Here is a 25,727-nt window from a genome sequence, read left to right as displayed (position 1 = left end):
TTATTGTATCTGAGGTTTGAAGACAGACATCTGATTTTGGGACTGTCAGCACTTAATTTATACACATGTATGCACATGTAAGGCTTATTTTAAAAAATAACCTTCCTATCACCCTTCTGCCATTTAACTTTATTTGCATGTCAACGGGAGCTGAGAAATCTGGCTGCGTTTTAAAGCGTCTTGGTTCTTGTTAGATACTGCTTGCTTGGTTATAGTTTTTATACTGAGTATTTACCTAACATCTCATAATGACCTAATAGAAATATAAGCAGTGCTACATAGTTCATTTGGGCTGCTTGTCCTTGTGTTGTATTGCTCACACCTTCTTAGTCTTCAGCAAATGTTCCACTTTTCTTTAGTTTTGGCAAGCTGCTCAGAACACCATTTCCTTCTTTTCATTCTGGTGGAGTCCAATTGTTCTTTGCTTATACTACATTAGCCTTTCCCAGAATTTAGCCTGGAGTTTTTATACACTGGGGAGTTTCCAGTGTGTTTAGATTATAAAATTATTTCCTAGTGTGACTGTGACAGAACCATGCTTTCAGATAATATTGTCAAACTAGATTTCAGTGCTGCTTTTCTGTTTCCTTGCAGTATTTTGCTGTACAGAAATGATGCATACAACCATTTTGTCTCTTGAAAGTGATATTTTTTCAAATCATCCTCCCAAGTACTTAGCATTGTCCCCAAACTTTTTTTTGTTCTATTGCTCATTAGGTTTGTGTAGATCAATTGGTGTAAGCAACTTTCTTATCAGTCATCTTGAGCAACTAAAGGAAGACTGTGTGATTACTCCACATGTCAATCAGGTGAGTGGATAAATATATTTAAAGTATCTGGGTTTGGGTTTTTGTTTTGGTTCTTTTGGTTAAGAATTTCCTTCCACCCCTATGCCTGAAAGAGTACACCCAAACTAGCCATAGTCATACGATTTCTTCTCTTTCATTTCTATATACATATTGAAAGCCCTCCAGGAAGATGACCTGAAGTGAGGGTGGGGGAAAAGTCCTTCTTCCTTTCTTTTCCCAGAATCACAGAATGGTTGGGGTTGGAAGGGACCTCTGGAGATCATCTATCCAACCCACCTACTAAAGCAGGTTCACCCAGAGCAGATCACACAGGAATGTGTCCAGGCAGGTTTTGAATGTCTTCAGAGAAGGAGACTCCACAACCTCTCTGGGCAACCTGTTCCAGTGGTCTGGCACCCTCAAGTAAAGAAGTTTCTTGCTATATTGAGGTGGAGCCTCCTGTGCTTTGGTCTGTGCCTGTTGCCCCTCATCCTGTCATTGGGCACCACTGAAAGGAGTCTGGTCCAATCCTCTTGACACCCACCCTTGAGATATTTATAAACCTTGATAAGATCCCCTCTCAGCCTTCTCCGGGCTGAACAGACCCAGCTCTCTCAGTCTTTCCTTATAAGAAAGATGCTTCCTAATAATCTTCGTAGCCCACCACTGGACTCCCTCCAGTAATTCCTTGTCCTTAAACTGGGGAGCGCAGAACTGGGTGCAGTATTCCAGATGCGGCCTCATGAGGGGAGGGTAGAGGGGGAAGAGAACCTCCCTCGACCTGCTGGTCACACTTTTCCTAATGCACCCCAGGATACTGTTGGCCTTCTTGGCCACAAGGGCACATTGCTGACTCATGGTCAGCCTGTTGTCAACCAGGACTGTACAGTGCTGCTTTCTAGCAGTTCAACCCCTAACCTGTACTGGTGCATTTTCCCCAGTTTCCCCCAGGCTACTTGTTTGTGACTGGTTTTAAGGCACAAACAAATGGTCCATGTGCCAGTTTTTTATGATAAAACAGTTTAGAAATAAAATTCAAGGCCCACTGAACATTTAGCATCTCTAGAGTGAACAAGGTTTTGGAGAGCCTGTGTTCAAATACTCTGTCATTCATCTAAGTGACACTGAAAGCCTCAGGTGATTATACATCCATGCAAGGGTACTGTTTACCTTGCTCTTCCTTTATTTCATATTCATATTTCAAGATCACGTTACAGTCAGTAAACTTCACATTTAGGAAGGTACTGTGAGAGCCCAGGCAAAATGGATTTGCTGACCTAGGCAGATAAAAAATGGCCCTTACGCACCGGCAGGCTTCCAGGACACTGACAACTCTTCCCCTGTTGCAGTTTTCTGCCCGCAGCAGTGCTGGAAGTTCATGTTCCAGCTCCTACCTCCTCCTGCCAGTGAGTGTGCTCGTGCTAACACAGAGCTGGGAACAGGAGCGGCTGGAGTGCAAGCATGTGCTTTTCCCCTCTGTGCGGGTGGGGAGGATTTCTGGCAGCTCTTTATGGTTTAATGTCATAAACAGCCACAAAAAGGTTGCTCAGAATGTGACTGCAAGAACTGAACATGTGTGATTTTTGCTGTACACTAGACTAAAGGTTACTAAAGGGCAGTTATGAGTAATGTTGAATTAACATGAAACTATATGAAATATTTAAATTCAATTATTCAAAATAAGCCATTGAAATATGTCTTAAAATGAGCAGCTTGATGACTAAGAACTGTTGAGTTTGCCAAGGTTAAATTGTGTCTCCTTTTCAGAAATATACATCTTCAAAGTCTTACTGGAATTTGGCCTAAGTTGGTACTGTCTGTTAAATGAGAATAGCCTTTCAGTGTCCTGCTAAATCACTGCAAAGGAAAAAGAAATGTAATCTTGGATTTGTTTTGAAATTTCCTCCTACCCACAATGTCAAAATGTTACCAGTCTTACTGTGTCAGTAATGTTAATGGAGAAAAGTTGTTTCTTGATACTATTTGATGGCCTCTCCTTTTGTGGCTGAAAAAGAGGAGACAAGAAGTTGAGATGGTAGCGATACTGGAAATGGGGATGGAGGGTGCCCCTGCTGTATTCCCATAGTCACTTTGTTAAGGTCATGCACAGCATTGTTCCAAATTAAGAACGAAAAACCACGCCACTGCAGACTCCTCCACTTTGAACAGCTTTGTTATAATTTACACTTTTTACAGTTACTGGAATCTTAAGAATTATAGTTCAGGTTATCCTCAAAAGAGTATTTATTCTGTTTCTTGCTTAGTGTTGGAGAGTTGCTGAGTCTGACAGTGAGATTACTTCAGCATTATCAAATAACCGATGAATTCCTAAATTTAAATTGGGAATGGAAGTGCTATACTGAATTCTTATTTCACTGTCTAGAATGTATAATACAAAAGATCTTTGCTATGTTTATGCATAAAATAACATACTCTTTCAATGAACTTATTTCTAAATAGAAAACATTTCCAAATAATAATGGTATACAAGGACTAAATATTTAAGAAACAGGTGAAGGAAAATCACTTCCCTCTTTGCTGTGTTAAATTTGCATAAAGAAGTTAGGGTGTTGTTACAATTCCAACAGTTCCTACGATGTTAAAATTGAAAGGGGTTTTTTTCTGTGAAAAGGAGGAAGTAGGAAGGCAAGGGAAAATAGGTTCTTTATTAGCATTTGCAAACCAAGTCGTAAGCAATGCTGCTGTTTTAAAAACCAAGTTGTAAGACCTGCCTCTCTTCTTGGTTCCTGGAAAAAACAATATCATCATGGCTTTTCAAGAAGCTGGAAAGGCCTGTCTTTTCAAGAATATAGGATTCTTAAGGTATTTGGTAGTAAGTAAGCATCTAAAATAACAATCTACTATTAAAAATACTGTTAAACACTGTGTAAAATGATGACAAATACTTTGTTCTAGCACCGTGTAGAATGAAACCTACAACCTAGAAGTTACAGGTTTGTATTCCAGAGTTTGTAGTTGACTTGGCAGTAGTAAGATTGGATTTTAAAAGAATTTAATTAAAATATATGTTTCATTTAACAAAGTGATACACTGAAACCAAATAGAAACTGTTCCTCTCCGAATTCCACATAGGAAAGCTCGTCATTACTTTATCTGCTTTTATACAAGTGTGAATTACTGTGTAATGACTGCAGGGAGATTTAGTGATGTTGTTAATATTGCCATTAATATTGAGCTCTACTATGTAAATTTGTACGAGGTAGACATGTATTTTAGTATTTCAAGGCATTAGTAAACAACCCTTTTCTACATAAACTCCTCAGAACTGCTCCTCTATAGAGAAAACATTTCTAAGCTTATATTTCAGTTTTATAAAGAGAACTAATTATAAGACTATGCATTCCCACTGAGAAAGTGGCTGAAGTCCAGATGCAGGGAAACCTCACCAGGTGAAGAGAACCCACAGCAGGCTGGAAGGAGTGAAGCTTTCGTATACCATCATCTGAGGCGTGGTTTTCTATGACGGTGTGTCAGGGCTCTTATTAGGCTCGACTTCTCGCCATTGTGCTACGACTGTCATAAAACCAGCACCTTCCTTGGACGCAGTACTCTCTGTGACTGACCAAGCAGTAACTGTGATGAGTTCTGTAATGTCAACTTCAAACTGTTTTATTACACAAATGCCAGGTTTTACACACAAATCACTAAGGGGAGAGTGCCAGAAAAGATCAAGATCTTCATCTACCACCATATGACAGGCAGCCCTCGCCTGAGAAGACTTTGGTGATTAAAATAGCAAGGGTGGGGCAAGCCAGGAAGCAGGAATTGTTTGGAGGGGAAGCACGTGCTGGCCACTGACCCTCTGCCTATTCTAGCTCGGGATGCTAGTCTCTTGTATTTAGGTGCTGCTGGAACCTTCCAGAAGGTTTTCACAAGAAAAATAAATTAAAAAGTGCTGTTTATTTTATGCATTTGATTATTTTAGCAATATATTTAAGCAGAAAAATGCTTGCTGCTGCCAACACAGAACTGCATGTGCCAAAATTCACTTCACAAAATTTGGGAGTCTCTTGATTCAGTGAAAAGCACAAAGTATAATCTTCCCAGGTGGGAAGTAGTTGTTGCCGTGTATTCTGCTTGTAAAGCAGGCAGGTGACATCTCAGCACACTGTTCTTGCTTAAAATATTTCTGGTGTAACCTGGAACTGCGCTGCCTAGAAGTCCTATTAGACCAGCAGGTAAATTCTGCTTGCAGTTATATTAGTAATAAATACTGAAAAAGTCACCTGACACCATAGAGTACCGCAGATTTCTCAGCATGTGATCCTAAACACATCATTCTTTATTTAGTATTTTCCAGGCTATGTTATTTGTTGCACTTAGTGTAAAGAATGTCTGTTAGAATGGCTTATTACTATTGTAATAATTGAGTAATACACCCTGCTTGCTCTTTCTTTTTTTTTTCCTTGCAATTTTGTGTAAAAACAATGAGAATATTTTCTAGTCAGCTCAGGTGCAAACAAATGAATAACTGTATGACCGAAACACTGGTCTTACACATATAAACATGGAATAAAAAGGCTACTCAAAGGTCAAGAAACATCAAAGGTTGAAGACATGGATGTGTCTGCTGCTTGAACCTTGTTCCCGAGTCCACCTAGTAATTTAGATCATAGCAGCTTTAGGCTGACTCAGCCCAGCCTTCGAGGGGCACAGTTTTTTCTTAGTGCATATTGAACGGCTGCCAGCTTATTGTTCCCGGCTATTGTTGTCTGCAAAGACAACATGTACTAAAGATGAGAAACAGGAAATGTTCATTTGTCCTCTTTGTGGCAGAAGAAATTTTCCAGATTCCATGTGTTGAGGTAATTGTTCAGAAGAATATTTTTCTTTAAAATGCACAAGAGTTAGATCACTGGAAGAGTGGTAATGGCCAGTCACAAAAATATATCACATGTATTTTATAAAAGAAAACACTATCCATTTTCATCTGAATGCAGAGGAAGGTACGCTTCTTACAATGTATAAACTGTGAAATACTTATTTAAATAATAACATAGTCAGGAATATCACGGAGGTTCTCTTTTGGCTTTTGCTACATGCCAGAATACATGGCTCTTCTGAGACCCTTACTTTCCAATAATGTCTGTTTTCTTTTTGCTTCCAAAAACTATGTCTTTGCAGCTTGTTACTGTTCCTCTTTTAACTGATTCTTGGCAATTTGTGATCTTCCTTCCTACTACGGGTGTCCTTCACACGCCATTCCGCAGTGGGAATGCTTCCCTGCATTAGCTGTCGGTGACATCACACACAGAATACAGGATTTTCCTTGCACGATCCATGCCAACAGGCTTTGCTTCCGAGGTCAGGCCCTCATCCTAAGCAAATTGTTCTGGATGGTCTCTTGCAAACCTCCCCTTCCCTGTGCAGCTCAAAGATCATTCACAAAGAAACAGGAAAGGAAGTAGGTTTAGAGAAGGCAGTCTCAATAAAAATGACCTGATGATGACTTCTACTGTGCATTTGTGTGTATTTCTCAAACACAGAGCAGAACAAGAGTGCAAGTCCAACTGCAGGTAGGGCAGACAACTGCTCGATGCACCTTACTTCTGGGAGAAGCCTAAAATGCATAGTAAACTATTGTGCCAATTAATGGCAAAATGCTTGTGCATTAATATCCTTCACATGTCTTCTAAAACTGGTAACTTACATCTGTCTCCCAGAAGCAGTGATTTCACTCATGGTGTACTTTTAAAATGACAGAAAAAATCTTTTCATTTATCCATGATGTTTTCTACTAAATGTACTCTCAAGGTTTTTACTAAAAGTTTATTTCTATTTATCTAAGGTTGAATACCACCCTTTCCAAAGACCTCAGGAGCTGGTTGATTATTGCAGAAGCAGAGATATTGTTTTTGAAGGCTACTGTCCTTTAGCCAAAGGGGAAGCACTCACCCATCCCAGTATCATTCAGCTGGCAGAGAAATATGGCAGAACTCCTGCACAGATTTGCATACGCTGGAGTATACAGGTAATGGAGGGTGGTAATAAAAATTCATCTTCTCTCTCAGGACAAAAATGCAAAGAGTTTGGGTTGTGTGCATCACACCAGAATTTATACAGAAAGTATTTTTGCCTTCCATTTGTTGTTATCTCGTGAACTAACTTTGCTGTACTGGAAATTTGGAATGTAGTACAAAAAGCACAGCAATATTTTAAATATGCAAATAGTCTGATTGTAAAGAATAAAAAGAACCACCAATAAAAGTGGTGTTTTCAAGCTAAATGTTACAAGCAGTATGGGGCATCATTCCATTTCTGTTGCTCAACATGAAGTACTAAGCAGTGAAATAGTGTATAAAGTTGATATAAACCACATCATCTGTGCTGGAATTTAATGCAGTGTATATAACTGCACTTAGAGCTGCATATAGAAATGCCATTGTCCTGAAAAAATGAAATTAAAACCTCAGAAGACATGAGGAATGTCTTGAAATGTTTTGAAGAGAGATTATTTTCTTTGAAACTATGGACATTTTAATGATGAAAAGCATTATGTTTTTCAGAATGGCATTGTCACTATTCCAAAGTCCACAAAAGCAGAAAGGATACAGGAAAACTGCAAGGTAATATTTGGTTATGCGCTCAAGTCCGACTAACATCTGAATTACTGTTTTTAATACTTTGGTTTGCCTGTCCTTTCTCCTATACCAGTTTTATACTGGGACAACTCAGTTATAATTGGCCAATAATGTTACCATAAAATTACTACAATATAATAGAAAACCATAATTCACAAATGTCAGAAATCAACTGGAGAGCTAACTGCTGTGTTTAAAAAAGATATCCATAGAAAGACCTTTCATAGTTGTTTTTTCTTATTAATATTTTCATTTATTACTTGGCTGATTGTAGAACATTCTAATGTGGTTCTGGTTAGGTCCTTTTCGTGATGGGCACATAGGCCAAATGGAAGGAGTTTGTATGCTATGCGTCACACCATGTGAAAGCTGTAAAACTCTCTGGGGGACATCCCAGCTACAGACCTATGGAAATCATCGTACTGCCAGAGCTGACTCTTCCCCACCTTCTTCCTTCTGCTCAACTTGCAGAGAAGGTCCCAGCATGAAGGGGGTGGTCAAAGAAAAGCAGGCAACAAATGAGGATGGGCAGCACGATTCTCCCCACCCTTTTAAAATTTTCTTTTCATACCTGGTGTTTTTAATTCCTTACTTCATTTTTCCCTCAGTTTCTCTAATCTGAAAGTGTGCTTTCTTTGGGGGAGGGGAGGAGAAACCACAACAACCTTATTGTTACTTCCAAAAATATCGTAGGATATGAACTGTTTGGCAAATCAGGAAGAAACTTCCCAAGAAGATAGGAAACTTCTGTCTGTTAGTTAAATCACTCTGTGTGTCAGCGTAAATCAATGTACATGTAATGAGGATTTCTCCTGGTGGTTATGCCTGTTTAGGTGTAATAGTTCCTGCCTTGACTATTTATTCTGACATGCACACTGTCTGCTGTGGTACAAGCACAGCTGTTCGTGGTGCTGTTTGGTGAACCAGATCAGAGAACAAAACCAGGTTAAAAATCTTTCCTTATTCAGTATTTTATTTTATTTTCCCCAATGATATTTTAAATCCAGATTAATTTTATTTTTACAGAGTTTACTGCATGCCACCCCCCACAACTGAGGGAATGCATTGCAGCAAAAATTAAACCACTTGGGATGGAGAGGAAGAGGGGAGAACTGGCGCGTTTATCGGATGTTGGTTATCACATCTCTTTTTATTCTTTCCTCCATGCCACTGTGTTGGCCTGAGTCTCTGCCACCTCTAGTCAAGCTGGTGAAAGCATGGACGTCATTAAGCCCTTAAAATAAAATTATAAAGAATATAACATAATATAATATAATGTAATATAATTTTCTGTTTCTGTGACTGATCCCTGGTTTAGGTTTCAAAAGCTTGAGCACTGAGGTTTGACTACAAGGGTCATTCTAGCAGACAGTGATTGCTGGATAATGCAGGATGGGAGGAGCTCATTTGGCAGCAGTTCAGGCTCCACAGGATCTTTTTGTTGAGTATGAAGGAGCTCTGATAAAGACAACAGACCAACTTAAAGCAACTTCAGTTCTGAAGTCATAATGTCTGAATAAAACACCTGCTAAGAAAACACTGACGCTGTTATTCACGTTGCAGGTCTTGTCACAGGAGAAGTCATTTGCTGTAAGAACCAGTGTGTGCAAACAAGGGCCACTTTCAGGTTCAAGTTAGTACTGAGGCACTACAGCACTGTGTCTGTTTCTGTACTAGCTGATCCGTGTGTGTTTTGTCTAAGTGCACATAGAAAAGATAGTTATAGCCTTTGCTTTGCTACCTTTGTGAATGTCCTCATACCTTCTAATAATTCTCCTTGTCTAAAGTTCCAAAGAAAAGAACTGTAACAATCTAAACTGGACATTTGGATATAAGTGAAAGATTGAGCTCAGGTTTCCAGAGTGGTTGCAGTCCGGATATTCATATCATAGAATCATGGAATGGTTTGGGTTGGAAGGGTCCTTAAAGATCATCTAGTTCCAACCTACTGCCATGTGCAGAAGCACCTTCAACTTAACCAGGGTGCTCAAAGCCCTATCAGACCTGGTCTTGTACACATCCAAGGATGGGTCATCCATAGCTTCTCTGGGCAGCCTGTCCCAGTGCCTCACCACTGTCATGGGGAAAAATATTTATACCTCTGGCAGTGACCATATAGAGTGCTGTCAAAAACACCTTTGATGCTCTCATTGTCTTGGACCCTTGCTGGCGCCAGAGTGCCACAAAATCATCTGAACAGAGTCTACAGATAAAAATTAGTCACAAAAGGAGCAAAGGACCTAGTGGAGCCTGTCAGCTTTATGGAATATTTGCCTATGACAAAATATAAGAAGAATTTCCAGAAGGAAAAATATTGAAAAATTCTGCCTTACCTTTGAATGAGTCTTGGTCAGGTTAAATAACAGAAACACTCCTGATTTTTCTCTTTGTTCGTTATGTTAATTATATATGCATTCCCATAGGTGTTTGATTTTACAATAGCAGAAGACGATGTTGAAATTCTGAATGGAATGCATGATGGGAGACATGTTTCCTGGGACCCAAGCCTTATTTTGTGAATGAAGGTTTGAGCTTTTTCCTTTGTCAGTCACACCATGTACTTTAAACTCAGGGACAGTTACAATAAGAATATAATAGTAAGATTAATATCTGCTATTAATGATAACTTATTTGAAATCCTTAACATTGGTAACAGACAAAACATATTTTAGAGGGTAGCACTTTCGTACAGAGATCTTAGATTTCAGTCTCAAATCCTGATCCGTAGCTCGCTGAGGCCCATGCAAAGCCTATTTATGCCATTGACCCTACCTCAGGCTCTTTAATCAAAGAGCATGAGATAACCCTTCTTTAAAAGTGTAAGAAAAAATGCTACCTACTAGTGTACAACACAGGTGCTAAATATGAAATAATTTTTCAAGTACTTTGTTAGAGGGATAAAACGTATGAAGGAGAAAAACCTGGGTGAAAAAATACATTAATACCATTATTATTACAGTATTTATGTTGTACAATATACTGCAAATCTCCATCAAAAATATAATCTCACTGTCATAAGCAATATCTGAGCGCCACCCAAAAAAACCTTTTTTATGCATATTACTGCATAATAATGGCATTGACCCAGAGATTTCTATGCATATTCTTTACTAGCCTGTAGTTATAACAAAGTAGAAGTCTTTCCGTGTACAAATAAACTATCTGCCTGTCTAAGAGTTGAGCAGCAAGCTCTAAGAGCTGAAGAAGCATCTTTGTTATTACTGATCTTCTACTGGAAATTCAGGTGAATTTTGTATAGCTTTTAGTGACAACTAGTTTAGCTTTCGTTTGGGATTTGTCCAGGAAAACTCATTAAGAGACTATACAATTCCTCAGATTTTCTTATAAAACATGTATGTATATAGAGAGATGTACATATAGATATATGTAATTTACAGATCTGTTTTGAGAAACATGTCTGTGAAGTCTTTTATCACCTGAGTATTCAACTTCTAGTCACATTGGTTTAATATTTTAGGAGTTCCTGTGTCTAGAAAGGTATGGAAAATCTGAGTGTGATTTATATTGTGTGGGGATTTCCTGAGGCAGTTTTCCCAGTGCTGTTCTGCTTTAGTCATATGGTGAAACAAAGCTCCTCAGTTCTTATCAAGAAGCAACTCAGAGCAGTCATATATTCTAGCCTGCATTGTTTGTCCTCAAAGTAGAGCTTCTGTACAGCTTGGCTAAAATACAGCCAAACTTACCTTTTTGATAACAGGTCCTCAGAGTTTGTCTAGATTTGCTTCTGGAATCGTTAATGTATTATTTATTATGTTAAAATACAAGATATTGTAAGAAATGCTGTGATCACTAATACCTGTACAATGTACTGTCCCGAGAAAGATGCACAGTCTTCACAGTAAAGTTATCTTCTAGAGTTCCAAGTGTGACCTGCAGTTTGGGGTGCTTCATTTTCTGGGAATGGCACTTCAGGTGCCTATGAACAGCTATGTACCTGGCTTATCAGTTGTGACGAGGGGTTCAGTAGTTCCACAAAGTAAGGCTTATTTATAAAATAAAGGTAATTTTTAGGGTGTTTTTCTATCTTTTGCAGAAAACAACTGCAATGACCAAGTGAAAATTTGGAACATTGCCCAGAAATAAGCCTTTCTACCAGTAGTCATCAGCTAATCCTGCTTTTCAAAAGTCACTTCATGGAACAGCCTTAGCTACCTTAGCAATATTAAAAAAAAAGACCTGTTACTGTGCTGTTGAGTGACTCCTTGCTTCACACTGTATCTGAATTCATAAAAAGAGAACTAGAAGTGAATCATGTGCCTAGTATTCACTCCATGTGGCTTTTTGGCTTCACTGAAGACTTTCACTGAAACTACAAAAGAGAAGTTGGAGATTTACCTTTAGTTTTCTTTAAAGAAACAGACATCACATCAACATACTATTTCCAACACAAATTATGCACACAAAGTGAACCAAATCTTGATATATGCTAGCAAATTCTACCTCAGCATTACCAGAACAATATCAGTTAGGACTAATAACACATTTAGTAGTCCCGTGTTGGTCAGAACAGTTCTGTTTTTTCTGCACTTATTTCTGACTGATTACCTCCTTGTTCTGAACTAGATAGAAGTAAACCAGATTTTCTTGCAAAACGCTCACATGGATGACTTCAGGCTGCAGTGAGGATGGCTTCCTAATTCATTGATGTATTTCCTTGCTCCCTCTATCAAAGAGATTTTACAGTGGTTTTTATGTCTACATCTACTTTTGCTAGGAGGTCAAGCCAGCATTTTCTCTGGTCTAGATCCTGGTATCTAACTGGAAGAGTTTAATTTTAACTAGGCATAAAGTTGAGTGTGATTTGAGGCAATATAAGCTTTTTAAGCGCCAGGACGCAGCTGACCCACACTATCTTTCTCCCAGGTGTGGTGGGCAGTTTTGCACATTGTGCCATCACTAGTAGCCATTGTTTTCTGCTAGAAGCTGTAATTGCCCAAGACACTGGAGCCCTGTTATCTCCTGTGTGCTTGGGATAGGTCTCTTCCTTTGAAGATGGCATGCACAAGTTTTATACTATGTTAACTTGAAGTCATTGAGCAAATCCTCTTTTTGCAGAAGGAAAGACAGACTCAGTAGATTCATATTTTATGCTCCGCCATATAACTAAATTGACATTATACTTGTGGGAGATAGTTTTCTTTTTAAGCAAAGGCTGCTGAAGAATAAGTCTCTATCACCTCATCTAAATGAACATTTCTAAAGTACCGACAACTTTGATCATACTATTATGAAAAAAGACAACTAATAAGAAATTGGAAAGTGAACAGTAGATTTAGGGATAGCAGTGAGGAGTGATGTTCTGTAAAAGAAGCAGAACCTAGAAGGCAAAAAGGATATAAAATTGCTTAACATACAAAACTAGAAAGTTTAACTCCATTTCTTATTTCTTCTTTGGTCAGTTAGCCTCGAGTTGCTCGTTTTTTAAGTATTGTTGTTCTGTGAACTCAGAATTCATCCTTCAAGTGAATTCTTGGGATTATATGCATACTCATCCCCAGGGCTGAAATTCCTCCTCTTGTCCATATTTCTCTAAGACAAGCTTTCTCTAGAGAGAAAACTTTTTCACCTTTCTACAATGACCATTTTTAAGATACAGCAATGCATCCATTTTTTCAGTGTAACCCATCGTCTTGCCAATAGGAATGGGGCATACACCTGAAAATTAAAAGCACTTTTCTCTATTATACAGGTCGTTTATGGTAGTGACTGATTGGGGCAGTCCCTTCTACTGGAGATAAACCTCTATGTAAAATAAGATACAATTAATCAGTGTTATCTAGCTAAGTGCAGTCAGCTGCCTTTGCAGGAGCACTGTACTCCTGAAGGAAGGGAACTCTCTTGAAACAACTAAGGAAAGAAAAAAAATAAACTGAAAGTCAGTGGAAAGCATGAGACTATTTTCTGCACAGATGGTAGCTTCTTGTCTGATTCTGCGTGGCGCTCTCTCTCCATTTTCTTGCCTGTTTCTGAATTTCATCTCTTACATTACCGGAGATGAAAGCACCTAAGAATATTTAGTTGGAAAATAATAGGAATGTTTTTGTAAAGTGCTTACTTCAGGAGGAAAATTTTTAATTAGGCTGCAGAAGTGTTTCTACCACACCTGACCCCCAACATAACTTTCAATACATCATTTTTCTGACTAGCATTTGTAATCAATAAACTCTAATACCAGTAAGTTCGCAAATCTACTAAGCCAAGCAGACTGCATAATAGTCACCCTTCTTTTTGTGCCGTGGCTCACACCAGCTGATGTTCTTTTTAAAGTAGCAGTGTTGAACTGTTCTGACAGGAAAAATGACATTAACCCCATGTTTTTGAAAATGGGGACAAAGGTGGAGTAGCTCTTGCTGAGAGTAATTGAATCCAAGCCGGTCACTCTTTCCACATTGCCACACCCCCTGCAAAGCTTTGAAGCTCATCTCTGACTAGAGTGCATTGGGTAAAATAACACATAAACCAACCTTCTGGCAATTTTTTGTGTTGTTTGCTGGGAGTCTTTTTCTGTACTTAATCTTTTGGCTCTTTTTGCAGCCTCCATTAAGATTTCTGCATTTTTGAAATAAGATGTTGAGTATTTGCACTGCCTTGCAGTAAGCCTATGTTATATTTGTGATACAAGCGATGCAACCTTACTCTTTGTCTTTATGAATGGCTGCTTATCCATCTGCAGCATCACATTGGACTAATTACAACTGCCAGGACATTACACAATAGTAATGACTTCTGAGGGACCAGAGAAGCACAAAGCCTGAAATGAATTTAAATCAGTGACACTGATACTACTTCTCAGTGATACAATATGTATTGCTCTGTAAACCACTTAGGGCATCGCCACCATTATGGGATGTGCTTCTCTAAGCAACTTTGTACAGATCCATTGTACCAATCTCAATCACTGCACCCGAGAGGAATACTGAATAGTGGCTTTGCTCACCAATGCCCTTTAAGAACCATTCTGTAGCTGAACTAATAGGAAATTCAGGAGTATGTTATCAGCATTATCATCCTATTAATGATTGCTCTGTTTTCTCTCCAGCAAAACAGATTTCCAGAACTTTCTAGATGAGGCTTCACAATTCCAGTATAATGAAGTAGTGCTAAGTTTATAACTTGGCTGTGAATTTGGAGCATGGGGGAGTGTACAATTACTTTCACAGTTTCCTGATAACAAGGAGGGCAGAGATTGTTGGGTTGTTTTGTTCTATTTTGTTTTTCTTTTTTCTATGAAGTCATTCTTTCCTAGTGGTTCTTCGTGACTCAAATTCATCCCCTTGAATATCCATATGTATAATGTTGCCAAGATAAATTTACAGTAAATCACTTGCTTTGGGTGCAGTAGAAATGTGGTAGAAGATTAATCTGAAGCAAACCTGTCAAGGTCATACATATACATACTGTGGTATAAATTCACATTCCTGATGTTCAAAAAAATATATATATTATGGACTCTTTATATTAACAAAACAGCAACCAGCTATTTTATATCACGTGGTTTGTGAGATTTTTTTTTGCGTGATTGTCATGAATGCCTTACAAACCAGATAGAAGTACCTTTGATTAATCTGAAAATGATCACTGGTGGTTTTGTGGGTTTGTTTTTTGTTGTTTTGTTGGTTTTTTTTTTTTTCTTTTTTGGAAATGGTTCTTTTACTGCTTGGTTGTCTCCTCCCAGTATTACAGATAAGTAATAGCTGTAATTTGCCAAATAATTGCGGATTTTCCATCTGAGACTTCTGTTTCTTCAGAATACTGTGTTAAGTTCAGGTATAATCTCCATTAATGTCTCTAGTTGGCCCTAGAAGAAAACATACAGTAGGACTTTAGTTAACTGATCTGTATCACTGGGAAAAAAAAATTAACCTTCAAAATATTTTCTAATGCTGCATTATACAATTTCATTAATGTAGAACTTCTGCTATATATTTATATATTTTTTTTAATATATATATATATATATATATATATATATATATATAAATCACAGTTGGATATATTAAAGTGTGTATGGTTTTGGGTGCAATGATATCCAGTAAAACTATTGCATGTCACTTTCTCAACTGCTTCAATTCTTTCCACTTGGACTTAAGCTTTTCCTAATGTTATGTTCAGCTTAGTGATCTAAAACTAAAGTACAAATTCTTACTAAAATGAATATAGCAAACTTTTTACAACAGCCTTTAAAAACAAAAAAGGACATTTAATTTATATTAATTATCAATATCAAGAACTTAAAACCAGACCACCTAAATTATAGAATACTAATACTAAACAAATATTTGTGCTTTAGTCTTTGCAATGTTCTCATACCAATTCTTTTTTTTCCAAACCAGGTTTTTGATTTTAATCTGAAGGAAGAAGACATGGAATTTTTGAACACTATGAATATCAGCCGAAAATTAATTCATCTAACCTATCCATGGTGGAAAGGATAATTTAAAATGAGATTGTTCTACACTGCAAAAGTGATGCAACTGAAACATTAATTCATTTTAAACGGAACAATAAAGCTAAATTGTTCTCTTGGGTATTGAGAGTACTTGAGAAATATCAATCAATAATCAAAAATCAATATCAATGACTTGTTTCTACTGTTAACAAATTAATAAAATAATTTAGTTTATGCTTTTATTTGTTACTTTCTTACAGATACAGGAATGCTTAATTTCAGCATTTTCTCTGCTTTCTTGGAACTTTCCGGCATATTCTCCCAGTATGGGTTGAGCTGTCTCACAGTATTGTAATTAAGTTTCTGCTGCTTGCAGGTACTTCATTTAAGATGTCATTTTAACACATTTGAACAATTTATTTTCTTTTGTTTTGAAAAGTATTAGTTACCTATAGGCACAGATAAGAGCATGCTACAATGCATGTAAATCTTGAAAAATTATTAAAAATATGGAATGTTGGAATATTTGTTCTGGGATTGCAGAACCTGATTTTTTTTATACTGTTTTTTAAATTTATCCTCGTCATGAGAATTTTGAAGGATTCTGCAGGCCGCTGTTTGTGCTTTCTTGGTGAGCAAATGTGTTCCATTAACACCATTTCAAGGATCCCATCTTGACCCACCACATGAGGGAGGAACGTGTCTGGCTCGTGGCCTAAGCTGCATCAAGATGAATAAAAGTTTTTTTTGCTTATATATAGATAAAAAAATTTTGAAAGTGCGTAACAGTAATGTGTTGGAGAAAAATCTCCTGCTAATCTGTCCTGCAGGGATTTTCTGTATCTTTTCAAGGTGGATCATGTTCAGACACTCCTCTGATTTAATTGTGTGTTGTCCAGCGGTGCTCACATTTAGACAGCGTCGTCTTCTGGTGGCATCAGTGCCACCAGTCTGTCAGTGTGCAGGCTTTGGGAACACCCCAGCTTGCAGCCTCTTTTCTGACAAGATTGAAGCTTTCTCCAGCTGGAAAACTGCCCTGCGACTAGCCAGGTTTCTGAAATCCCCACCACACTAAGTTCTTACTGAAAGGTTCACAAGAACTTTGGTTATCATGGGCAGCCTTTTTTTTTTTCTTGGTGCCAGACCCTAAAACATGAGTTTCTGCTCATCCCAAAAACTCAAGTGTCTGAGAGCACATACATATTCGGGATCTCTGTGAACAGAAGTGTCTGCCTCTTTACGCTTGTGGACATGTTGCACAAGCATTTTTTTTAACTGGTTTACCCAGGTCAAGCAGCTCCTATGTATAAGTTTGGTGTCATGATGCGTGCAGCCCTCCCACTGACTGAGGCCTGCGTTCCGGTTATTTCTGAAATGGTGTGTGACTAAGTGTGTTGTCCTTTCTCCTTATTCTGACTGTAGGTAACTCTAGAGTCACTTTCTCAAAGGAGCTACATCTACCCTGGATTTCTGCAGGGCTTTTCATTGAAGTACAAGCTTCCTTAACACTGGACTTGGCAGTTGGGGAGATACTAAGAAAAGAGTTCTTGTTCTGTTGCTGGGGATGGAGTATAACCCTGGTATAAATCACCTCATTAAACACCAACGTACTTTTGCTAGAGTTGGCTGGACCAACCTGAACTTACTTCTGTTTGTGTTTCAGCCCTCATAAGCAAGCTACAACTTGTGCTGCTGAGCCACGTTTACCTGTGTCTCTGAGGTTTCAGACAGCCACCAGTGCAAATGCAGCTGATCTGGCTTCATTTGCCTGAGAAAAATGAAGCTGTATTGCAGTTTCCTCTCTGCTGAGATGTCAAGAGGGCTATGATGTGTGTGGTCATCTAATTTTAATTATGCTTTTTGTGATACAAATACCCAAGTGCTTGGAGTGGAACTGATGTTGCCCAAGTATTTTACACAGCCTTTGAAAATAATTTGTTGGATGTCACATCTCTGAGTTGTAGCCTCTCGGCTGACCAATAACCCAAACGTGAAAGCCTGTACATCTGACTGCTGAAACCATGAGTCATTCTGTCCTTTAATTAAAGCATGTTCCTTTAATATGTTCCCCTTGCTTAAAATTATGTGAGAATTATTTCCTAGAAGAAAATGCCAAATGAATTCACTTCTATTTAGTATTTTCTATAAATTAGCTAAACAAGGGGGAAAGCTTGAAATATCTAGGGTATGTCAGGCAGTTGCAGGGGATGCATATGTCAACCTCAAGCGTGATTTATCTTGCATGCCTTTTCTGACAGTTGTAATTTAACGGCTGTATTTTCCTCCAGGCTCTCAGGAGGCTAAACATCTTTTCAAGTTTCTAGCTTTGTGGTGGAAGAGTAAATGTCTGTTTGCCAGTGTAATTTATCTGAGTCATTCTGGGAGAGGCGTGGAGCAATCGAAGCATGACTATTAGCATAAATAAGAGAGGGACTCTCTTCCTGAGGGTAGAGTTACTCTTGCTGTCTTTCAGAGGAAAGCTGCTTCCTCGTAAGGACTGCTACTGCTAATTGACTGGTGCGATGCTGTGAACTGAAAAACCTAAATCTGTTGAGCTCTGGGTAGTCTTTTGTGTTTCAATTTGAAGTGGAGTTAGAGAGAACACAGCAAGGAAGGAGAACTTCTGCAGCAAGCACAGCAGTAGATCACCAACAGTTACCATTTCACATACACTGAGGTGTTTTTTCTTTTAGAAGTTTGAAGAGAGAAGGAATTATATAAACGTAAACTCACTTCTTTCTCAGTCTCCATGTAATAGCACTGTTACCGTTGTAGTTGTCATTGCCGTTTTTTTAAAAAAAAGTAATTTAAAACTTATTAATATTTTCAAATATGCCGGTGTTTTACAGAATCCTCTGAATATTCAGGAAGTTTTTTGAAAACAGCAGCAGAGGGTCGTGTTTAACAGTGGTGTGAAGTGAATCTCTCGTCGGCCATGGGCCAGTGCTGACTTCTGCCTTCCCTGAGTGCTGGCTGGCACCCAGCCTTGCCCGTGGGGCTGGTGCGAGCTCAGGGGAGTTGGTGCTGAGTTACCCAGCCCTGCGGGAGCCTGCAGGCCCCTGGGCCTGCCAGGACAAAACCCCACCTCTGCACAGAAAAGGGAAGAGCATCTTCCAGGTATGTCCTTCAACATTACTTATGATGTCCCGCAAGAGCCAAGACTGAGGTGGCACACGGGTTGTTTCCTTTGCCCTTATCCCTGCTGCTCGTACACAGAAGAGGGGGGAGATGCCCCCGGCACCCCACGAGGCGCAGAGGCCGTGCTGCGAGCCGGCCGGGCCCCGCCGACACCTCCTTCCCCCGCGGCCAGCGGCGGGGCCGGCGCAGGGGTGGCTGGAGCCCGACCGGGGCGTCCCCTTCCCGCGGCCGGGCAGGGCGAGGTGTGTCCCGCGGAGGGCTCCCCGCCTCGGCCCCTCTTTCTTCCCCAAGCCTGTCGGGTCTGTAAAGCCCCAGCACAGCAGAGCCGGCGGGGCGGGGCCGCGAAGGTGCCCGGGGGCCGCGGGTCCCGGGCGGGGCGGGCAGGTCCCGCAGCCGAGCCGCCCCGTGGCCGCCAGCAGGGAGGAGTTAGAGGGGAATAATCGGAAACGGGGTGGAGAGCAGCAGCTGCAGAAACATTAAAACCACCGAGCCCCCAGCCCGCCCGCGGGAGTTGCTCCGCGGGCACGCAAGATGCGCAGGGCCGATGTGGGCTCCGCGCCGCGCTTGAGCGAGGTAAGGCCGGGGTGCCGCGCACCGCACCGCGGGGCCGTCCCTGCGGAGCCCGGGGCCGTCGCCAAGTCCCAGCGCCGCGGGTCGGCTCTCCATGCGTCCCCCCGGAGCCCCGGTACAAAAGAGGCGAGGGGTGCCCGGGACCCGCCGTGCCCGGCTTGGTGCCGCGTCCGGCCGAGGCGCTGCGGGCTGGGATGGGGCTGGGGAGCGGTGCGGGCTGGAGGCCGGGAGCAGAGCGGGGAGCCGTACTCACTGGCCTCGCACCTCCTGCTTTGCCCAGTTTAGGCTGTAATTTAACAGCTCTACCGGTTCTTCTTCCCTGGCGTGATTTCATGTCTTTAATTCTCTTTAAGTGCCCACTAGAAAATCGAAAAGTTTATATGTAAATGGACTTCCATCCATATCTGCATTCCTTAATCGTGCCCATTTCAAAAGCTTGCAGTGCTAATTATGCAAGGTATTTTTTTGCCATTCTTTGTTTCAGACCCATGGAATGGGCTTGCTATCTCGCTTTTTAAACGTATTTTTATTTTCTAAACTTTTGACTGATCCGGGTTTTGTAAAGCATGTTTTTTTATTTAGCAAGAGCACCCTTTCCTGTTTACAGCTTTGAGATGATCTCTTGCTTATATATACATCAGTGAATTCACCACTGTTCGAGATGGCATCAGTGAATTGCATAACTGCCCCCCTCCAAAACATTTTCGGGCTTTATTAATGGAGGAGAATATAGGTCTCTCTTCGAGTAGCTTCTGTGCTGGCTTTCATGCATTTGCAGTTAAACTGAATCAAGCCCTTTAAATCTCATCTCTGCTGTTGTATTACAAGGTGTGTTTCCTACTGAAGAAAAAGATACTCTAGAACTTCTTGCTGGGGAGCTTTGAGATTTTTTTGCATTGGAAGGAGTCCGGTAATGCAGCTCTTGCCAACTCTAGTTCACCTGTTCAGCTCTGCATGGCACAACTTTTTTTGCCTCCTTAGCATTACCTATTGAATGCACCTCACCAACTTCTAAATGTATTTTAACAGATGAATGAAACTGATTCCAGTGTGATTACATTTGTAACTCTGATGTACAATTAAACTAGCAGATCATCTTAAACTGTTTGTCATTTGTTACATTGTTTGCCTTCCTTTTAACTCTGGGCTTTGTGCCTCTTGTTCTCAGGGCTGCGGTTTCTGAGCTGTGCGGCAGTGCCAGGCAGGCTGCGGGGCAGCCACCGGCGTTGTGCCGGCGTCACCGTCCGGCGGCCGCGGGGGAAGCGGCGCCCAGGCGGGCACCATGAGCTCCGGCACCACTGCCCCGCTGAAGGTCGTCAGCAACCTCGCCAACACTGATGTCAACTATGTCATCAAAGAGCATTATAATTACACGGGAAAGCTAAATGAAAATGCGGACAGTGGAATAAAAGTGACATCGGTGGTTTTTATCATCATTTGCTGCTTTATAATCTTAGAGAACATTTTTGTCTTGCTTACCATCTGGAAAACCAAGAAGTTTCACAGACCCATGTACTATTTCATTGGGAACTTGGCTCTTTCAGACTTGCTGGCTGGTGTGGCTTACACCGCCAACCTCCTGCTATCTGGGCACAAAACCTATAGCCTCACCCCCTCCCAGTGGTTTGTAAGAGAAGGCAGCATGTTTGTTGCCTTGTCAGCTTCAGTGTTCAGCTTGTTGGCCATTGCCATTGAACGATACATCACCATGTTGAAGATGAAACTCCACAATGGCAGCAACAGCTTCCGCTCCTTCTTGCTGATCAGCGCATGCTGGGTTATCTCCGTGATACTTGGGGGACTCCCGATCATGGGCTGGAACTGCATCAGCCTCTTGTACAACTGCTCCACCGTGCTGCCTCTCTACCACAAGCACTATATTCTGTTTTGCACCACTGTCTTCACTGGCCTTTTGCTATCTATTGTTGTCCTCTATTGCAGGATCTACTCCATGGTGAGGACTAGGAGCCGCAGGCTGACATTTCGGAAAAACATTACCAAAGCTACTAGGAGCTCAGAAAAGTCACTAGCCTTGCTCAAGACAGTGATCATAGTCCTGAGTGCCTTCATCGCCTGCTGGGCTCCCTTGTTCATCTTGCTTTTACTGGATGTGGGGTGTAAAGTGAAGACCTGCCCAATCCTCTATAAAGCAGAATATTTCTTAGTATTGGCCGTGCTCAATTCAGCCACGAACCCTATCATCTACACCTTGACAAACAAAGAGATGCGGAGGGCTTTCATCAAGATTCTGTGCTGCTGCAAGTGTCCCGCGACGGATTCTGGGACCAAATTCAAGAGGCCGATCATCGGAGGGATGGAGTTCAGCCGGAGTAAGTCTGACAATTCCTCCCACCCACAGAAGGAGGAAGGTGACCGTCCTGAAACCATCATGTCTTCGGGCAATGTTACCTCATCTTCCTAAGAGTAACCATGGGGGTGTATTTCAGAGCCTTCCTCTGAAATCGCAGAGCTGCGACGCCTCCTGCTCACGGCGGCAGTGTTGGGCTAAGTGAGCAAGTAGCATTAGTTCTAATGAGGCAAATGGTGCACTTGCGAGGCTGGAGTTCAAGAAATGGGACAGACTGTTCTGGCTTGAAAATCTTTTTCCCTGGAGCATGTTTTGTCTTTGCACTGAGGCAGCTCGGGATTGTCAGGCGCATTCATATCCTGAAATCTCCTTAGTAACTCTGAAAGACTGATGCCTTGGTGAAATGATGCCTGGTGTGTGAGAGAGAAAGAGAGAGAAGAGAGAGGGGGAGGTGGGAGAGGGAGAATGAACCTTTTTTTTTTTCTTTCCCCTGTGAGAAGAATGTGAAGTTATTTCTCCTTTACTTGCAGCAAACCACTGACACAAAGATCTTTCTGTACTGAGTTTTGTGGTGGTTCTGGTATAGTTGGTCAGAAGTGTTTGTTTAGCACATAACAAGGAGAGAGATCACACAAAGATATAATTTAGACCACATACAACCATAATTTGGCATCACTTTACAGAGTTTTTAGTTAAGTCATAAGGTTTTATTTGCAGAGTCCAAAGCTGTTGGGGTTTTATTTAGCAAGATCACAGCTGTGAATTTTTGCTGTGGGTCCATAATACATTTGACGGCCATGAGCCAGACTCTGCAGTTACTTTTACCTGTACAATTCCATTGACTGCATCAGATTTTATGGAGTAGCTCAGAGCAGCATTTGGCCCCACACGTTGATTGCCTTGTTACTCTATAGCATTAAATAAACTGTGTTATCATGACAAATGCAAGGTAGAACTAAAGGTCATTTCTCTTTAAGATGACTGAAGGTAAATCTAATAGTGTAAGATACTACTGACAACAGCAGGATTTTTGACAAAAAACTGAAGGGGCATTTCGGTGTCAGGTTCATAGTCTTTCCAAAGGTAAAGATCAGTCAGAAAATCTGAAAATAATATATTGAATTTCAGAAAAAAAAAAAAAAGGAAAGTTGAAGTGAAATGACTATAGATAAATGCACTTCCATAACAAAATGCAATACATTTTGGCACATTTTATTAATGTCTATAATTCCAGCAAAGATGTCTGTATTTTATCAGTTCATGGAAGAAGTACCTGTCATTAAATTGAATGTATTTGTTTTACAGCATCATTTTTACTCCTCTATTTTTCTAACCTGTGCTAATGGGGTTGAATGTGTACAATGTAAATAAGTTAATAAGATGCAGGAGTCTTCATGCACCTAGAGTATTACTATAACAAAAGTGGTATATCTAGGATAGCTGAGAGCAATTGACTGATATACAGTTATTGGCAATTCCTAGAAGTGGTATTTTGTAAAAAAAAAAAAATTATTGCCTTTGTAGTAAAATTTCCAGTGCAATTAAACTGAGGGTTTTTTTCTGGTTTAAAAAAATAGTATTTAAAATGTTTCTGACTTTTATTGTTCAATTTGCACATAGCTTTATTGACTTCTAAACATTAATAAACTGATTTTTTTAAAGATCCTGTTATCAGATTACTAGTAGTTTTGTATTATTGCGAGGGTTGACATGTCAGCGAAAGAATTCCTTAATTTCAGTACCTGCTGGGATTGAGCCAAATCTACGGGGATATAAAATGCATAATACCACTTACAGGATCATGTAAAATATAAAATTAATGCCAGAATATAATTTTTCATCAGCACACACATCAATGAAATGTCATTAAAAGAATCTCTACAGTAGTGATTTGTCTCCAACAGCTAAGGAAGTACAAACAGAAGAAAAAAACCAGATGACGGCCAGTTTTGCCATGACTGCTTGGAGTAGAATAAGTCAAATAATTCACTTGTATCACTAATATAATTTGTGAGTTTAGTTCTTAGCTTATTGCAAGCATCAAAGAAGTTTCTGAAACACAGAAGGTGGCCTCAACTATGCAACCACTGAAGCTCCATTGGGTCCACCAGCAAAGACTGTGGTGGTGTAATGGAATAGGTGCTGCGATTCTGCTTCCAAAGGCTTGACTTCCCTTTCCTCTCTTGCTGCCGTTCCCTCTCGGTATTACTTTTAAGTTCCATGGAGCTCATACAGGATGCAGTTGGAGTGCGAAGATAAACCTCACCTTCTCGTGCTGTATGTCATTGCCATGCAAGGTTTACTGTGGGAAACGAGAGCCTGCTCACCGAGGAAGGCTCTGGGTCACAACCTCGCTTCCTGAAGGAAATTCCAAAAATGCCCTGAAGACAAAAGACTGGAAACAGGCTGGAATTTCTCTCCATCTGTCTGCCTGTACGGAAGGAATGATTTCATGTGTGCTCACTTCCTAGGCTTTTAATTAGTGACCTGAGCAGGGCTGGAAAAAATGTCAAATCTGTATTTGCGCACAAGATAAAGTCTCTCTTGGCTCAGGCCTTCATTTGCGCAGGGGTGGTTTACACCGGGTGCTGACAGTCATGAGGGAAAGCGCTGCTTTGTCCCAGGGATAAAGTCACTTCTGTGCAGAGCACCAAAATTACATAAACTATGAAAGTCCAAGTTAAGCCCTCAATGTGCTACCAGTGAGTAAATAAAGATGATATATGGGGATGAGGCAATGCACAGGGGACATCTGAATTTGTAGGGATGTTTTATCCAAACAATGACCACCCTTCTGCTCTTGAAGCCTTATGGGCATTAGGGTTGTTTGTCCCTCACGGATCTGAGATCCTGCGACAAGGGATGAGCCATGTCACAGCATGGCTGCGTCACTGGCCCCTCGTGACCACCACCAGCCTTACTCGTAGCTGATAGCCCACAGGTGAGTCACTTCCCTCCGCTTTGCCTTTGTTTCTGTATCCCTCACTTATCTATCTCCTCTAATGACGCTTTGGGCCTTTGCGGAAAATGACTGTTTTCCCTGTTGAGCTGACTGTGTGATGGGAGCCCAGTTTTGGAGGGGAGCTCAAAGCCCTACGTAATTCATGCAATTAAAAAAATGCAAACACCAGAGTGTGGCACTGGGCCATGGGAAGCGTTTCCTACATTCTTGATCGTGATGACTGCAATTTGTTTCCTCCACAGACGGGCCACATCTATGCAAGCAGATAAGATTCAAACAGGGAACAATAAATGTAATAATAACAATAATAAAAGTAAGGGTTCCTGCTGGGAAAAAAAAAAAAGGACAAGACAGGCCATTTGCACTGCTCTTCACCTCCTACACAGGAACTCCACAGCTCCTTGGCCGCAGACATGCATCACCGTGCCCCAGCAGGTTAGGCCAGATGTGCAGTGCACAGTTTTGAAGTGAGCAATGTAGAAAGCACCTTCCCAGGCCCCAGACAGCCTTCTGTCCACACCGAAGGGTGTGCAGTTTTGTCCTGTTGTTGGCCATGTGACAAACTGGCAGAGAAAATGAACTGAGAACTGAAAAGGTACATTATACCAAATGTCTACGTGAAATAAAATAGCCTGAATTATCTGGAGTAACCTGGCTCTTCGATTTATATTATTTTTCCTAGCTGTTCTTCCAGTGTGAGGAATAGAAAAGGGATGGAAAATGGTAACAAAATGTCTGTTGCTGGGAGCCTGGATATGTGTGTCTGAGACCTGGGGCTGTGGGGGCTGCAACCAGAACACCCTGAAGACAGCGCAGCAGGAACAGCCCTTGGGCTGGCGGTGCCATGCGGGCAGCCAGGACCAAAACTAGAGCATAAAATACTGTTATCCATCCTTTTCTTACTTAACTAAGAAATACAGGAAATGCCCAACCGTAACGTTTCCTAATT

At 40.7% G+C, this 25,727-nt stretch overlaps 2 protein-coding genes across 5 annotated transcripts in view; both read left to right on the top strand.

Moving 5' to 3' along the window:
• LOC136103687 (glyoxal reductase-like) overlaps window positions 1-16,034 on the top strand; it is a 50,596-nt gene extending 34,562 nt beyond the window's left edge. The window contains exons 4-8 of one of the 3 annotated variants that reach the window (XM_065842022.2): window positions 718-809; window positions 6,598-6,780; window positions 7,316-7,375; window positions 9,814-9,915; window positions 15,745-16,034. In XM_065842022.2, the coding sequence (XP_065698094.2) occupies window positions 718-809; window positions 6,598-6,780; window positions 7,316-7,375; window positions 9,814-9,909 (431 nt within the window). In that variant the 3' untranslated portion in view covers window positions 9,910-9,915; window positions 15,745-16,034. The other 2 variants (XM_065842021.2, XM_071810360.1) reach the window with 2 other exon arrangements.
• Window positions 15,862-25,428, top strand: S1PR1 (sphingosine-1-phosphate receptor 1). 2 transcript variants are annotated; one of them, XM_071810358.1, is made up of 4 exons: window positions 15,862-15,938; window positions 16,061-16,176; window positions 18,650-18,917; window positions 20,677-25,428. In XM_071810358.1, exon 4 carries the CDS (start codon window positions 20,791-20,793, stop codon window positions 21,928-21,930), a length of 1,140 nt encoding a protein of 379 aa, XP_071666459.1. In that variant the 5' UTR covers window positions 15,862-15,938; window positions 16,061-16,176; window positions 18,650-18,917; window positions 20,677-20,790; the 3' UTR covers window positions 21,931-25,428. The 2 variants fall into 2 exon arrangements, with proteins under 2 accessions (XP_071666459.1, XP_065698608.2); XM_065842536.2 differs by lacking the exons at window positions 15,862-15,938; window positions 16,061-16,176; window positions 18,650-18,917 and adding an exon at window positions 19,346-19,511.
• The last annotated feature ends 299 nt before the right edge of the window (window positions 25,429-25,727 follow it).

This window comes from Patagioenas fasciata, chromosome 6 (genome assembly GCF_037038585.1).
Source record: "Patagioenas fasciata isolate bPatFas1 chromosome 6, bPatFas1.hap1, whole genome shotgun sequence".
Classification (NCBI taxonomy): domain Eukaryota; kingdom Metazoa; phylum Chordata; class Aves; order Columbiformes; family Columbidae; genus Patagioenas; species Patagioenas fasciata.
The sequence above is the reverse complement of the archived record's forward strand: the minus strand, read 5'-3'. Positions and strand labels throughout refer to the sequence as shown.

Excerpts from the sequence above, each read along its gene's own strand:
- S1PR1 (XM_071810358.1), top strand. The coding sequence starts at position 20,791 with ATGAGCTCCGGCACCACTGCCCCGCTGAAGGTCGTCAGCAACCTCGCC.